The sequence below is a fragment of the Lygodium microphyllum genome, chromosome 9, assembly GCF_053477565.2.
Source record: "Lygodium microphyllum isolate KBCC chromosome 9, Lygodium_microphyllum_v1.1.10, whole genome shotgun sequence".
Taxonomy (NCBI): domain Eukaryota; kingdom Viridiplantae; phylum Streptophyta; class Polypodiopsida; order Schizaeales; family Lygodiaceae; genus Lygodium; species Lygodium microphyllum.
The window spans coordinates 115,710,783-115,727,556 of record NC_141143.1 but is presented as its reverse complement, the minus strand read 5'-3'; the positions used below and the strand labels follow the sequence as shown (position 1 = coordinate 115,727,556).

Here is a 16,774-nt window from a genome sequence, read left to right as displayed (position 1 = left end):
CCTCGAGTGAGGGGGTTACCAGTTGCAGGTGTGGTTGGGATTTGTGTGGGGGGTGTTTTGGGTCTTGTACCTTTGGCCTTTGATGATACTAGTCACTGGAATGACGAGGTGGGCCTGAGGATCGAAGCTTGTGGACTGGTCTGACATGCACAGTGGTGTTGAGAAAGGAGTAGACTGTGATGGCTGACTGGTAGTGGTATGACCCTGATATCTCCAGTGACCGTGTGTATTTCGTTGGTCACCACCTTGCCTCTAGTGAGGGGGCTTACCCGTGGCAGGTGGGGTTGGAGTCGGTGTGGGGGTGTTTTGGATCTTGTACCCTTGGCCTTTGAGCAATGCTCATTGTCATAATGGCTAGCCTTTTGATAGAGTTGGCAGTACGTGTTTCTCTTGGGTATAGTCTACCATCTTGGTCTTAATGGCAATTGGGTGTTCCTTTGTGACTCACTTGTATGTGGTCTTGATCTTTATCCGTGCTCTTGTTATTGCCTTTCATTTGCTTCCACTTTTGAGAAGTGGAAAGTACAGTCCCCCTTTGAAGATGGTAGAATGGATCGTAAACTGGATCAAACAGTTGTGCATAATGGAACAACTGGCACTCAAGCTCATAGAAAGTGGACAATGTGGATTGTGAGATCACTTTCAGTCATTATTCACCTCCATGTGTGAACACACGCTATTGTGTATAAGAGTGCATGTTTAGGTGTGAAAATCTTTTACACCATGTAGCGCTAAATGAGAGTTAAAGGTTTAGGTGCGCACCTTTGCCTATGTATTGAGGCCCTACAAGGGACTTAGCAGAAGCCATACATAGATCAGCCATGTATGCATTTCCACACACCTTGCCCCGATGTAGACCCACACTCTCCATCGCTCCCAAAATAGTTGGTATGATGATGAGTGCAAAGTTACTCGGGCTAGCTTACAGAGAGAAGTGGAGCTAGGCAATTGGACACATCGTCAAGCAAGGACATTCTTCAAATGCCTTGTGTGGAAGGAGCTTATAGAGGAAGAGGGGTAAGTGGTGCGCCCATTGATGAAATGACCAAAATGTGGACACCAGCTCTTTTTGGGGCTATCGGTGTGAAACCCTAACCGAAGTGTGTAAACCATAGTTGCATTCATACTATGTATAGATTGGTTTGTACGGTATGTATCCGTACCAATTCGTATCAAAAAATAGACTACTTTTTGCCCATGAAGACTGGACCATACAATATCTTCTAACTTCCAAGCCTTATGTTTATTATTGTAATTTCAAGCCTCTTTCACACTCTCTCTCCCAACTTCCAAGATGAATACGCAATTCCAAGCCTCTCTCTCTCTCTCTCTCCCTATCTGTCTTTCTTTCCTCTTCCCTCACAAACTGCCTCTCTCTCTCTCTCTCACACACACACACACACACACACACACACACACACACACACACACAAAAGAATGAAGAACTTCTCTATCCATCCACCCTACACTTTACTTTTTCATATGATGTATGATGTATCATGTATACATTCCAATCTGTCTACCTGTAGTGCATTGTGCATGTTGCTCATCAAGTTTCGCCTCGTTACCTTTGTGTATTCATCTCATTAACTTAAGTGACATTGCTATCTTAGCTCTAAACATGTGCTCTATCATCTGTAGTCCAAAATAACCAAGGCGATTTTTTATTTTGTACTAATAGCATACCGTACCTTTTAAAATCTTAAGGTACCAATTAGTAATGTATCTTATTGTACCGTATCGTATCATACCTTTCGTACTTGACAACCCTTGTGTAAATTGAAGTGGTTTTTGAACACCGCTCTCAGACCCAAAAAGGGATGAAGAAAGGGGAGCGAAGAGAGATACGAAGAAGAGTTAGAGGATCTCGGAGATCCAAGATTTTCACTTGAAAGGTACCCTATAGTAAGGAACAATAGACGGGATGAACTGTAGAACTTGACTCCACCTCGGGAGAGAAGCCACCAGCTCTGTAACTCCATGTTGGAAGGAAGATGAAGGCCTCGCCACCAAGTCGCAGATGAACCTCCAAGGCCCTGATCTAGGTGGTCTCTGAAGATCCTAGGTATCAATAGGAAAAATGACTACTCAAAGATAGCCATCCCCAAAGAGTAAATGGTGTTGTTGAAGGAGCGAAGTGCAATCCCCTAATGCCAAGAAGATGGCTTGGGCAGCAAATGCAAATCTGAGTGTGTAGGAGCTGTCAAACATAGGGAGAGCAGCTCAAATGGTGATGCCAAGGGATGGATGATGACACTGGATGAAGGGATAGCCACCAGGAGGTTAAAGACAACCTGTGAAGGCATGTCAACCCAAAAGCGTAGGTACTTGGGGCTGCAGGAACGGACACCAGATGTGGGGTGATGCCAAGTAGGAAGATATTGATGCCAAGTTGGGAAGGTGATGCCAAAATGTGGAGGGGGTCTTCAGGTAGCCAAACACAAATCTAGGGAAGCTTGAAGCAAGTGGATGAGGTCACAAGCTATGGAGGACTGAGGCCAAGGTAGGAGTAATATTGCCAAATATAGGGAAGATGTGCGAGTTGAAGAGGAGGGTGATTGCCACCAAAACGCAGCCCAAAAGATGGTGAAGGTTGGTGCGTGATAGCAAGAGGGTGAAGGTGGAGTAGGCAGCCACTAACCATGAACCACAATGTCCGCCATAAGGGGTGTGAGGGCAGTGGAAGGGCTAGAGAGAGAAGGGAAGGGTGTCTGAATGATGAAGGAAGAGAGGTGAAGAATGGCTGAAGTGAGTGAAGAATGAATGAAGCGACAACTAGTCAAAAGATGACGTACCGGCGAGACAATAGGGTTTATGGGGAGGAACACGGAGTGAACTCAGTAAACATTGAGAAGAGAAGAGAAGAGAGAAGAAACTTTGATGAATGGAATGATGAAGATCTAAATCATGGAGTGAATGTGATACAAGCGAACAAGGGTGTCGTAGCACAAGGAAGATGATGAAGACAGCCATGAACCACGTACCGCAATGTTCTCTTGAAGGGGTGTGAGGGCAATGGAGAGGCTGGAGAGAAGAGGTGAAGGATTGAATGAATCAGCCGTAAAGAATGAGTGACAGAGGCAGCCTATAAATAGGCAAGAGATTGTCTAGGGTGGCGCCCGAAGGGAGGGCATCAACAGTCTAGGGTGGTTCATCATTGTGGGTACACAACCCCTTTTTGGGGCTGTCCACTGTGAAACCCTGAATGCAAAATGCGAAACCCTAAACGCAAAATGTAGAATACGAAACCCTAAATGCAAAATGCAAAACGCAAACTGCATGTGAAGGGTTTCTTAACACAACCTATTTATAGGCATGAGCTGTTTAGGGTGGCATCCCATTGAGTGGGCGCCCACTAACAAAATGACCAAAATGCGGATACCAGCCCTTTTTGGGGCTGCCAGTGCGAAACCCTAACTGAAGTGTGTAAACTGAAGAAGTGGTTTCTTAACAATTTGCATACGTGGAAAAGCCCACCTCCAAGGCACACACTTGGTCCTCGTGTTCACACTCATTCATTGCTAGCACAAGCAAATCTTAATTATCTCCCCCACCAAGGCTAAGTATACCCTCTAAATAGCTTTATCAAACACTTACTTGCAAGAGATGCAGGTTCTACATCTATGACCTTGCAAACATCATAATGCTGATTAGCAAGCTGATTCTACCTAAGAAATCCATCTCGAGACCAACCTTTGTTGAAGAAGTGCCATGCTACAACACCTCCAATCCCATGTCATTGATACTTTGTCTGTGGGTTTGTATGTAAAGTTATCTTGGACTGAACACCCTAGTTTTTGTTCTTGAATTGTGGGAACTCTTAGTTTTGGCCTAAATCATAACGATGACAACCGTAGATCTTCAATGTGTGGATCTAAAACTTTCTTTTGTACTATCCCGGTTGCTACTAGTGTACAATGCCAAGTGAATGTAACTCCATCCAATTGTCTCCTTTGAGGACACTTGTGACGCCTATGATCCTTTTCCTTGCACTTGAAACACGTGTTCTCCTCTCACAACCATTGTGTCACCTTGTGAGTAGCGAAGACTCTTTTGGACAGGAATAATCTTAAATCTCTTGGTTTTGCACACCAAAGCAAAGGTATTCTCCACCTCTTTCACCCAAGTAAACAAAAGCCTCCTATCTCGCTTACCATTGAACTTTAGACCAATGCAAGGGCGTTGTCCACCTCTTTCACCCAATGCCAAGCTTCTTGTCTCGCTTGCCATTGAACTTCTCCACCATGGCAAAGGCACTGTCCACCCCTTTCACCCACATGTGGCAAGACTAGAATTAGCTTGACCTCAATAAAAAATTGGGCCTATTGTTCACAATCTCATGGAGAGTCATGATCCACCACATATTCAGCTTCACAATCCATGGATGCCTTGCTCATAACCATGATTCTCTCTAGTTGTCAACAACTGCCTTTAATAGGTGTTACAAAAAGTCTCAACCTGACCCCTTTTGATTTGTGTCTTTTTTTTGGAAGTAAAGTGTGGCTAATTATATTACTTAGAAAAACTGAATACAACGGAGTGCTCATGCTCAACAGACTAGTTGGAGTTGATGCAAAGTCACAAATACATCATGTATACAAGCCTCTCAAGGCGGTCTAGGGGGGTGGGGGCAAGAAGCCATGGAGGGGGGGTGTATCGCCACCTAGGGCTGCATGCCTGCATAGTGAAGAACAGGTCCTGGCCGCCCCAGGTGTGCAAGAAGTGAAAACGGAGCTCCTGATGAGTTGGAGACTCGCCCTGCACTTGGTCCCACCAGCCGTGGAGGGAGTGGATGATGGAAGTCCAGAGCTTTGCCAAAGTTGCTTGTACTGAAAGGCTCTCCCTGCCAAAAACCTTTTGACAGCGTACCTTCCAGATGTGCCATCTAGTAAGACTCCCTACGATCTCCCATACCTCAAAGCGGTCAGTTGTGGGCTCCAATACCTGGCGGTTGGGTAAAGCCTCCAAGTCGACCATTGCGCAAGACCCAGCCTCAATGATGAAAATTGTGTCCTGCATCTCGGCCTCATACAAAAGGTGATCGCCCTGGCTGATTGCTTGGCGGCAGAAAGCCTCCCATGAGATACATCCAAGGCTGGGTGCCAGACGGAGGAAAATGCGGCATGCTCTTGTCCACACAAGTTGTGTTGCCTCACACGACCAAAGGCGGTGCTTTGGAGTTTCCAAAAGCTGATGTGGCCAACGTTTACACCCTCCATCCTGCTGCATCTGGGCTAGCCAACTCCCCACCGCTAGACCTCCATGTGCCAAAGGCCATAGGAAATACGATACCCTCCTCGGCCTCCAACTGTCCCCCCATAGGCAGCGCCAGAAAGCCGAAGGAAGGCATCTGTGATGCCGTGCTCCGCTCAATATCTGCTATGCCAAGGCACCCCCAGTCCATGTTCTCCTGCATCAGTACATGTTTGCCAATCCTAACTGTGTACTCTAAGAACCTCAGTGGCTTCTTGGCGACCGCAATGGCCGGCCATAGCCACTCATGGGTCCCACTCTTGCTCATCAAGTGGCCTGCTCTCCCATATCAAGAGGCGCCACTCTCGAAACTCCTCCCAAAACACATAAGGGTCCAGACACTAGGTCTTCCCTTGAAGACCAACCACACGAATCCTCCTCCAAGGATAATGATCTCATCTTGCTGCCCTTTGTGAAGGACCAAACGTCCCCCCTCTTGCATGGTGAAGAAAATCTTGTAGGGGGCACCACCCACTTTGCTTGTCACATGTAGGGGGATACGTGCTGGTGAAAATCTAGCGGCTCATACCTTGCAAGGCTCTATTGGCTCTTGGATCGGGGGTCAAGCCACTTCTGAGGTATTGCTACGTCAATCTCCCTTCTTCTTAGCTCCGCTCCTCTCTGACAACATGATGCCTGCTGCAACACCTCTTGGTCCACCATCCTGTACACCTCTCGCCATGTCTTGATAGTGTGAGTAGGGCCGGCCTCCCAGCCAGCCCACTGGATGTGGGGGCGATCACCAATCTGTATCCTGTCCCTATCTCTAACTTGGGGGTTCTAGACCACCGGTTGGCGGTCTATCTCCTCCTCGCATCGTGGGGGGCTTTGAATTAGGGCCTTACAGAGGCCTTGCCATACACAAAGTAGGCTGCGGAGGAAGGAGGATCTGGGGGGGGGGGGGCGTGATCTGGGCTGCCATGAAGATCCATCTCAAGGATGGCCTCCAATCACCACCAAGCCTTGGTCTTCACTCTTGGAAACCCTCCTGTAGCAGGACCTTCTAGGTTTGTCCTCCTAGCGTGAGTCTGGGGACTACTAGCTTGCCCAAAAGGGCTAGGCTTTGGAACTCTGGGTCTATGATCCCAAGCCCTCCCTTAGACCGATGCCCGATGATGGCCACGTCACCTTGGCCTGAGAATCCTTGGAATCGCCTGAACCGACCCAGAGAAAATTCCGCACTAGGCGGCGAAGCTGCACTACACAAGACGAGGAAAAACACCAACATGAGGCGATGTACCATGCCATCTCTAGGAGGACCTGGTTGACCACCAGGGCTTGGATATCGGCGTCGCTAAGGAAAGGGGGGCAGTACTGCAGTAGGTCAGCTTCCGCTTGATAGAGTCGAGAATTGGAAGAAACTGTTGGGCAGGAGTGATGTCGAGTCCACATGAAACCCTAGGTATCAGATGGTCTGCCCTCTGCACACCCATCTAAATCCCAAGTGGACGCCCCACTCCGTGCTAGATTCCGGGTCCATAAGAAAACCAACCGACTTTTGCCAGTTGATTTTCGCTCTTGTTGCAGTGCAAAACACCTCCATAGTTAGTCTCACTCTCTCCAGCATCAGCTCATCGACCTCTATATAAAGTGCATTATCATTTGCATCCTCTAAATCTAACAGCTCCGTCTCCTCCTTCACTGGAGGAAATAGGATATCGCCTCTGCAAAGAGTAGGAATGGATACGGGGCTAGAGGATAGCCTTGCCGGACTGATCTCTCTAGCCGAAACTCCTCTCCCCTCCTGCCACCTATGAGAACCTTGTTGGTAGTTGATCTATAAAGTACAGAGACCCTGCGGATCCATGATTGGGGGAAGCCCAGCCTCAACATGGTGCCCTCTAAGAAGTCCCAGTCAACCCTGTCATAGGCTTTCTCGAAGTCCAGGAGAAGTACAGCCAATCCCTGATCACTGTGTTGGGCCCACTCAATTGCCTTGAAGAAGGTGAGGACATTGTCTAGGATGCTCCTATCCTGGACAAAGCTTGTCTGTGTGTCATGAATGATGTTTGGAAGCATGGGGCGGAGTTGCCTACTGATCATCTTGGCCAATGCCTTATAGCCCAGTGACAACAGGGTGATCGGTCTCCATTGGGATAGCTCCACAACCGGTCTCCGCCTTTGGGGAGGAGACTGAGAAGACCTGTTGATAGACTCCCTGGCATCCATCCTGAGCTGAAAATCTCTTGAAAGGCCATCGGTAGGGGGTCCTTCACCACCTCCCAGTAGGTAGCTAAGGCCTTAGAAAGACCGTCCTCTCCTAGGCATTTCTGCCTGTCTTGTGCATGGAAAGCCTCCTCTAATTCCTTCTCTATGAAGGGGTCTAGGAGGGAGCGTCCCATCTCCTCTGTATGAAGGGGTCTAGGAGGGACAGGATGTGGTCCTAGACCTGTTGTCTATAGCACTGTCCTCTGGTTGAGATTGCCTCTTGCTGGAAAAGGTGTCTGTAGTAGTCAGTGGCAATCTCCATCACCTCATCTGGGCTAGAGCGAATCCTCCCATACTGATCTGGGAGGCTGCGAATCTAATCTCTTGAGGTGCGAGGCTGATGCACCTGGAAAAACTCCCTGCACATTGTGTCCCCTTCTACGCCCAAAAAGCTGCTGAGGTACGGAAGGAAAACTCTGAGCGCTTGTCCTTGAGGCCGGCGAGGGCTGCCCGTGTGTGCACCTCCTGTGCGTGGAGAGTGGGGTCCCTTGGTGCTTCCTGGAGTAGTCTATGTGTGGCTGCTAGGTCTCCCCAGAGTGCTCTCTCCTCCCAACTCTATTTCTTGGCCTGTAGGGCTGCCTCCTGGCAGATCCTGCTCGACTCGGCTAGGACCTATGCAACCTCCTCTGCGATCCGGTCCCTCCAGTCCCACTCCCTAGTCTAGAGGTGCTCAATCTGCCTCCTTACCTTCTACCTCCTATAGATCGAGTTAGGGATCTGACAGGATCGTGTGTCCAGGGCTGAAATTGGGGCATCGAGTGTTAGGAGAACCGGGCAGTGATCAGACAAAGTGGTGCCGGACAACTGCCCTACCTGGCTTCTGTGAGAGCACCCCCACTCTCCCACATAGAACCTGTCCAGCCGCTCTAGCAAAACTCCGCCTAGTGAACTTGCTCTAGCGATGAAAGGACATAACCAAAAGGAAAGAATAATAGGTAATTGCGACAGGACCAAGAGTGTTGGCCATTCTATTTGTAAGAACATCTCTCTAGATGGAAAACAAAAGGGTTCTAGCTAGGAATGCCTCCATATAGAATATTAAATTATTATTGTTATTATTAGTTTTTGGGGGTTTGTTTGGGGGGGCGGGAGTGGGCAGGGGGTAGCAAGATTTTCCTGCAAGTTATTTCCTTTGTCTACATGTTCTTTCAAAGAAATTGAAATTCTGTGGTGAGCCTTATATTTTGTTGGCTTTGAAAATTTCAGCTCCGATGGTATAACTTACAGAGAGTGGGCACCTGGAGCCAAGGTACGTTTTTGCTTTAGAAAGCAAACACTGCTAAAATAATGAATTTTTCAAATTGCTTTCAATATGGTATGATGTCAAGAACTCCAACACAGTAATGTAGCAAAACAAAGTGAAGAAATCTGATGGCAATCAAGTTAAACAAAAACGTGCCAGATTTCTATGTGATTACTTTATGCCCACAGCTCCATGTGGCTGAAATTACATTTTTCCCTTGCAGGCTGCCTCTCTTATAGGCGATTTTAATAACTGGAATCCAAATGCCGATGTGATGAAGAGGGTACAGTTCTAATCTACCACCCTCCTATAAACCATGAATGGTGATTCCTTCTTTTAATTATGGTTTCTGTAAGTGTGTCTTCATACTGGCTAATGACTTTTGATGATAAGCAGTTAATGTTAACCAAAAGGAAAGAAGTCAGTGAAAGCTTGCTGACAGTTTCATCGAAATTACCCAGTTATGCTTTTATAGGCTGTTTTTGTCATTACCTAGAGGAGCACAGTTGTTGTAGGTCTCAAGTTTTATGGCAGTATATAAGTCTATGAGACACATGGAAGCCAAGGCATGGTGTTTGTGTGGTCCTTTTCGCAATTGATGTTCCAGTTTTATGGTAATGAAAAATATATTTTTTCAAGGGTTTATTACTATGTGTTTCAAGTATGCAAAAGGTTAATTCTCTAGAATAGATGTGCACGTTTGACTAAAAGCTCAATAGGATTTGTGCAAATGTTACCTTCTTATTCAGATAATGTCTTAGTCCAAATCCCAATGATGGGAGCCAATTATCTTTGCCAAAATAAACAAGCTTTAGTTTTTGTGTCTGCTAAGTGGCTTCTAGATATTTTTCCACTGTGCATAACAATTCATAACTATTATCAGATTTCCTATAATGCTTAGAAAGTCCCTCTAATAATGGCTATATGAAACAAATAAGATATCTTTAAGATAACTACTATTCTTTGGGATCATTTTGAGGTCTTTGTTGAAAGATTGTAAATGGTTGGGGGTAATGGAAGAATGGGAAAAATTAGCATTGTGATGTGTGGGTCTATTGAACTGTGAAGTTGAGTTTTTCAAATGAGATGACTAGAGGTTTAGCCTGTCTCCTAGATGCTTACAATTTTTGAATGGTTGTAGAATGAGTTTGGAGTTTGGGAGATCTTCTTGCCAAATAATGTCGATGGCTCTCCAGCTATTCCTCATGGTTCTAGAGTTAAGGTATGTATTTGTTGGTTCTTGTCTTGTGCCTTGTCTGCTTTGGGATTTGAGATGTTTTGTTAGCTAGTTGTTGCACTGCATCATGTGTAAAGAATATGCCAGTTTCATTTATATGTAACAATCAAGATGCTTTTATTTCTAGCAATCTATTTGAATTCTTTGTACCTCAATTTTGTGTCTGAATTGATGGTCTCAAGCTTCCAGTCTGACAACATTCTTTGAATAAATATGTACTTTGCTTGAGGCAAAATCTTTGCAATTGTCCTTGCAAAGGATGAAGTCATACTTACTGGAACTGGTCTTTGAGCTACATGTAGATAGGGTGATGAGGACTCTGAATTACACAGGTTTTTTTCTTTCTGCCTCAATTGCTTTCTTAGGCCAGCTGTTGCAAATATAGTTGCCCCATTATATTTTCAACAATACCACGTACAAGCTTTTGCATTTGGCATCTAGGATGCTACCCATCTTTCACATGAGAAAGCCCAGAACCAATTTCAGTTGAGCAGGAGAAGATGTGGTGCTCTAGCCTTGCATCTGTTTAGTGCTTACATGATGTATGCATCCAGCATGTGTCGGTCAACCCATTGTTGGGAAAGCATCCCTTGCTATCTCCAACATATCTTCCATCATTGAACCCTTATTGCAAGGGAGATGTTGCAGTTCAATACATCAAGTTTTACACCAAATGATGTATTGCATCCCAAAAGAGGAAATTGGCATGAGATTTAGGCTGGTTGTGGCACTCCTTCACATCTCTCTGGTGTAGCATCTGCCTAAGGATTTCTACCTATGGTGCCTTTTCAGGAAACTCCACGTCATCCCAAAGAAAGGTTGTGATCATCTTTATCTCAGGTATAGGCCCCATGTCACAGTACTGGATTCATCATACAACATAAGAAAATTGGCTGAGCCCATCAGCTTGCAACGACAACTTTTGCTCTAGTTTTTATGTACATGTATGTTTGAGTTTGCATCGTTTGTGAACATTTAGTCTTGATGAAACATATTTTACCGTGACAAGCCTTTCAGAGATTGTATCTAGCTTCGTGTCTATCCCATCTACCTTTGAAGATGTGGATGATCTCTGTTTGAATCTGTGAGGGTAAGCATTGGTACCTTGCTGAACTTACTGTAAAGTATTTGAGGAGAAAGAGGATAACGTGTTCTTCTCTCTTTCCCTAAGATTTGGCACATTCTTTATTTTATCTGTCAAGTCGTGAAGTATATGCAAAACGTCCCTGTTCAAATATAGTCTAGGATGTATAGCATCTTTTTTGGGTCATGTACAGTTGGCAATGTGGAAAAGCGCTTCCACCATTATAGCTGGATATAAGGGACTTTAACAAGTGTTTGTTGCATTGGTTTGGAAATCAAAATGAAAACTTTTATGTGGATTGGGTTTTGTGGTAAGTTGCTGCTGTACTGCAGAAATTATATGCTGTTTTTAAATCCTCAAGTGTATGCTTCAAATACTTGTGTCAACGAAATAAGTTTTGTGATTGTGCAGATTCATATGGACACTCTATCTGGTTTCAAAGATTCTATTCCTGCTTGGATAAAGTTTGCAGTACAAGCACCAGGAGAGATACCCTATAATGGGATCTTTTATGACCCTCCCCCAGAGGTTGCTCAGTAATTTCTTGCTTACATGTAGCTGCTCAAGGTCTTAAGCGAAAAACATTGCATTAATTTAAAGTGAACAACTCAGTTTGCTGAAGAATATATATATACCTTTGAAAAAAATTCCAGGAAAAATACGAATTCAAGCATCGACGACCAAAAAGGCCCTCCTCATTGAGAATCTATGAGGCTCATGTTGGTATGAGCAGCCCGGTAAGCTTTCAGCTGAATTACTTTTAAATTGTCTAACTGTTTACAGATATAACTTTAACTCAACAATAGCTAGTAATAAAATTTCAAAAGACATTATGTCAGGCTTCATAGTTTTTTTCGTCCTCCCTTTGAGCTTTGTTTTGATGGTTGGAAAACCACCTGAGAAGGAAATGCCTCTTTGGAATGGGGACCAGTAGTTTGTGTTTCACTAGAAACTTGATGATCTAAAATGCTTGAGTAGATAAGAGTTTTCTTTTTGTTAATTTCACTAGTTTTGATGATATGAAAAGAAGCCATGGTGTTTGATCTATAACAATGTGGCAATATCAAACATTACCCCAAAGTTAGGAGCTACCTTTTTCGTTCTAGTAGATTCCAAGTGAACGCCTCCCGCCTGCATAGCCCCGATCCCTGAAAATAAAAGATAAAGATGCAAATAAAGATAATTTGTGAGTTCTTTTCAGTTTTTGTCATTTCTTGTAGTCAATGTTTGCTCATTTATTTGTCATATTTGTTTTTTGTCTCAAGTAGAGAAAATTCTGTTGAATGGCACCTCAGTGATCATCACCAGTCAGCTAGATGTACAAATTACAAAATACCACTACACAAAAATGAAAAGAACAGCTTACAGTCCATGGCTATCTGCTGGCGGAGGTGTGTCCATACAAGGCTAATAGAAGAACCAATCTGGTGGTCTGTAATGCCAGACCTTGCAAGTGGCAGTGAGGCTATTGCGCAGTCTCTTATCCGTGAAGCTTTATTTTCATCAACATTGCTGGTGACATTTTGCTGATACAGATTGCTAGAATTTCTGGTCTTCTTTCATGATTGATTTGCTTGGGATTCAGAATCTTGCTACTCTTGGACATTTTATAATTTAAGAAGTTTGGTTTTGTTTTGGCAACATCTTCTAGATGTAGAAAAGCCGTACAGCAGCAGCATATTTCTGTTTCACACCTCGCCTGTATATGGACAGAGATCATTCATACTCAGAGGCAGGTCGGGGAGAGAGACTGCAGGGCGACTCATTTGCATGAGCAGGAGAAGAGAGGCCTTCTTACATTCTTGGGGGAGTGGCACCTTCTTTTACTTAGGGGTTCCCCCATATGGTGTGGCATTACAGATAGCTAGAGTGGTTGTTTGCGTCTGTATGTTGACATCTACCCCTGAGAAGAGAGCCATGATGATGCTATTTCTCTATATGTTTTTACCTTATTTATGTAGAGGAACTTGTATATAGTTGTACTTAGGTGGTGATTATCATCGAGGCATTTTGATTAGAATTTCTTTTCTTAGAGATAGAAGTTCCACTTTGTTGAAGTTATCTCTAAAGCCACATATTTAGCCAGTCCGCGTGGATGCTACAAGTGCCTTCAAAAAAACTACAAAGGTGGAGTGGGGTCTTTTTTTGGTGGGGGGGGGGGGAAGGGGTGTGGTTGTGGGTGGGGAGTAGGGGAGGGGTGTGCCATGATATGGTCCGGGTGGGTGGGGTGAGGGGATACCATGGCATCATTGGTGTAGGGGCATGGGAAAGGGGAGGGTTGTGCCATGGCGTGGTGGTGTGGAGTAGGGTTTTCTGGCTGGCCAAAGTTGGGGGGGGGGGGTGTATGTTACCCCAATCTCCTTTGCAAGGTCAGTCAGTTTAATCACTACAAAATGGTGTTTCTTTTGCACTTCTTTTGTGCTGATTTTGGGAGCTCTGCTAGAGTGTCGTTCCTTGTCCATGATGTCATCTGTGGTCTGCCCTTCCTAGAAGCCCTGCTCCACTGTTTTCTTTGCCAAGTTGTTTTTCCACCTCTTTTTCTTCTCTCCCACTTTGCCCCCTGCCCCTAACCAAGGAACCTTTAATGAGGCCCCAGGACAGCCCACATTTATGGATTTTCAGATTTCAGGACAATTTCTCTTCATTGAACGAATACACCTTTTGAACTTTGCTCCTGAATATAATAGTCATGAGTATTTTCAGCAACTTGGACAACCGTTTCATGTACCTAGGAATGTGTCTTCCTGAGTGGATGTTTGTTTTTTCTTCTCGAGTTGTTTGTATTGAAAATGCCAGTCAATGCCATACATACTTGATATTTGACATCATTGCATGCACTTCTTTAGTAAAAAGTCTTCACCAGTGCAAACAGGTCTAACCATGCTTGCTTTATGGTCCATAATTAACTATTATGCTTATTTCTTGTGCAGGAACCCAAGATTAACAGCTATGTATCCTTTAGAGATGATGTTCTTCCACGGATCAAGAAACTAGGATACAATGCAGTCCAGCTTATGGCCATTCAAGAGCATGCATATTATGCGAGCTTTGGGTTTGTGCTATGCCTATTATTTGCAAAGCTTTTTTATGAGACAAAATGGTGTATGCTCTTTCATTGGCCAGATGTATCTTCTTGCCAAACTTATGTTGTTCTGGTTGTAAGTTTATGAGCCTGGCCAGTGTGTGTATTTCGGACTGAAGGTGGCTCAAGTGATGAATTTATTCTGTACGATAGCCAGGTCAATCCTACTCATTTAATGGCAGAGACTCCAATTTTTGATGCAGGGTGCCATGTGGCAGACCACTTGGAGGGATTGCATCGGGAGTGTGGTAGGAGGTTGGAAGGAGTAACAGCCAGCTGTCTGTGAGCTGTGTTGAACCCCTCCAGGAAGCCTGCTGCCACTGCCTTCTTCAAAAACCCCCAAGCCCATGTGCTGCACACACACACACACACACACACAGAACCCCCCAAAAAAAAAAGAAAGAGAGGAAAAAAGGAAAGGAAAGAGAAAGGACAAAGCTCCTTGCTGTTGTTGCCCCCCCCCCCCCCCCCCACCTTAGTCCTTGTCACTTCTCCCCTTTCCCATCCCGTCTCCTCTCCTGCATCACTGCCTCTCTTTCTGGAGTCCTGTCCACACCTGGCACGGCCACCTTTAATCCACCCACCTCTGCCCCCAGCTCATACCCTGCCAGTCGGGCCCCCCTGCTTTACCCCCTTCCTCCTGGTGGCTGCTGCAGCTCAGTACCTCGTGTGGGTCAGTCCAACCCCTCCTTTTGCACTCTCCCACCCCTTCTAACCCCTGTTAGTTGGGTGTAATTGCTGTTCTCTCTCTCTCCTCTCTGTAGCAGCTCTCCACCTTCTTTCAGTTGGCCAGCAGCTTGCTTGGAAGGTCCTTGGAGAACTGCATGCGATGGAAATCTCTGGTCTGAAGCTGGCACAACCTGTGGTTGAACCTCAGGCAAAACACCTTGTGTGTGGTTCTTTCTAATGATCAACTCTGAATGGCGCATTTCACAGAGGAGTTGGAGGAGATGGTGGTCTTTGGACAGGGCATGGGCCATCTTCATGGGCACAACTCCATGATTGTCTCCACTCTACCTTCGCATCTACACCTTGTGCATCATGTATCTTCATGGTTTGTCTTGTTAGAAGTGGATGCAAAAATGGAAGCGTAAACATATACTGTAATAAGCTGCCGAACACAAGGACAAAAGAGAAAAACATAGAAGAACACTGCAAAGAAGAGAACATAGAAGAATGCTTGGGAAAGGGAACCTATATACCAAACATGAGACAATCGCGTACAAGAGCGAGTCATTGGCTGCGTGGCCACTGGCTCCGGCTCCCTCTCTCCAACATAACCTCAAGGGATGAATGGCTGATTGAGAAGGGAGCTTGGAATAAATAGGACAAAATAGTGCCATAAATGGCAGCAGGCGAGCCAGCATTTAATGCTGGTCATCCAGCAATAAATGCCCAAGTAAGCATGATCAAGGCCACAATAAAATGCGTAATATCCAACATGACCCAAACTCACACATGAGCTGGCAAGACTATTGACACCCTCTCTCAGATCATGAGTGATTTGATACAATACAATGATACAATGATAAGGACTCACCATAGTCCATATAACAAAGACTAGTATAGGACCATGGATACCCAAGTAGTGAGTGATCAAGCCACCACCAAGGTGCCTTGGAGAGAATCTAAGTGTCAATGTCGATTGTGCGAGAACCTGAAAAACAGAGAAGAATCATATCAGATCTCCATGTCTTTCAACAATGTCTCGCAGTAGCATACAAGATCATCCTGTCAGAAATGCCTCTTAACATATGTGACCATGGATTTCCTGCCTTTGGCCAGAGGCCGCCAAAGTGTTCCCTCATGTGAGCTTTGACTAGGAGCCAATCTTGTTCTTTGTCTAAGAATAGCCCATCATGAACCTGGATGTGAATCCCAGCTCGAGGATTTGAATCTGCTACTTCGATTGATGCTTTAGGGATGTCCCTCTCTAGAACCTATGCATCTTCATACTTGTATAGCTGAGGCTAAGTTGCCCCATCTCACCACCCTTTGACACTCCCTTTGTGGCATTGGAGAGTCGTGAGGGATGACCAGATCACCTGTACTATGAAGTAAAAGGAGGGGCTGCCAATCTCTTTCTGTGATCCAAAGAAGATGTCCTTGTCCATGCCTTGGCTGGAGGATCCAAGTCAGGGGCTAAGGAAGAGGATGATTGAGCGGAGGAGTCTGTATCCTACTACGACTTCGTCTTCTTCTTCCTTGAAGCTACTAACTCTTTGCAATCCTTACGCAAATGTCCCTTTTTACCACTTTGATAACATTGGACCTTTGACTTCTTCTTTCTGTCACCACTTTTTGAAGTTGTAAAGGTCCCATTGGAGCCGTCAAACTATGATAGAAGCCTCCCATGTAACCTCAAAGACGACTCATGCTCAAGCAACATTGAGGACATTCATGGAAAATTGATGGGTATCGATGATGTTTGAGCCCTCAAAGCATTGGCTACTCCATCAAACTTTAGAGGGAGCTTGTTGAGTAAAGTTCCCACAAGATGGGCCTTTGGAAGGGTGGTCTGCATGTGTCAAAGCTGGTCTTGTACCTGTGTGACAGGAAGTAAGAAAGACTAAATAGTAACCTTTGGCTCGAACTGCATGTGTTGGAGCTGTCCATAAACAGTGACAGTGTGCATAGGCAAAGGAGCCACATACAACATTTGAAGCT

General features: G+C 45.2%; 1 protein-coding gene across 2 annotated transcripts in view; it reads left to right on the top strand.

Annotated features, from left to right (window-relative positions):
• LOC148031457 (1,4-alpha-glucan-branching enzyme 2-2, chloroplastic/amyloplastic-like) overlaps window positions 1-16,774 on the top strand; it is a 69,105-nt gene that overhangs the window by 20,156 nt on the left and 32,175 nt on the right. For both annotated transcript variants that reach the window (XM_087684995.1, XM_087684994.1), the window contains exons 6-11: window positions 8,668-8,710; window positions 8,928-8,987; window positions 9,846-9,926; window positions 11,437-11,553; window positions 11,679-11,762; window positions 13,956-14,077. In XM_087684995.1, the coding sequence (XP_087541121.1) occupies window positions 8,668-8,710; window positions 8,928-8,987; window positions 9,846-9,926; window positions 11,437-11,553; window positions 11,679-11,762; window positions 13,956-14,077 (507 nt within the window). The remainder of the gene's footprint in view (window positions 1-8,667; window positions 8,711-8,927; window positions 8,988-9,845; window positions 9,927-11,436; window positions 11,554-11,678; window positions 11,763-13,955; window positions 14,078-16,774) is intronic.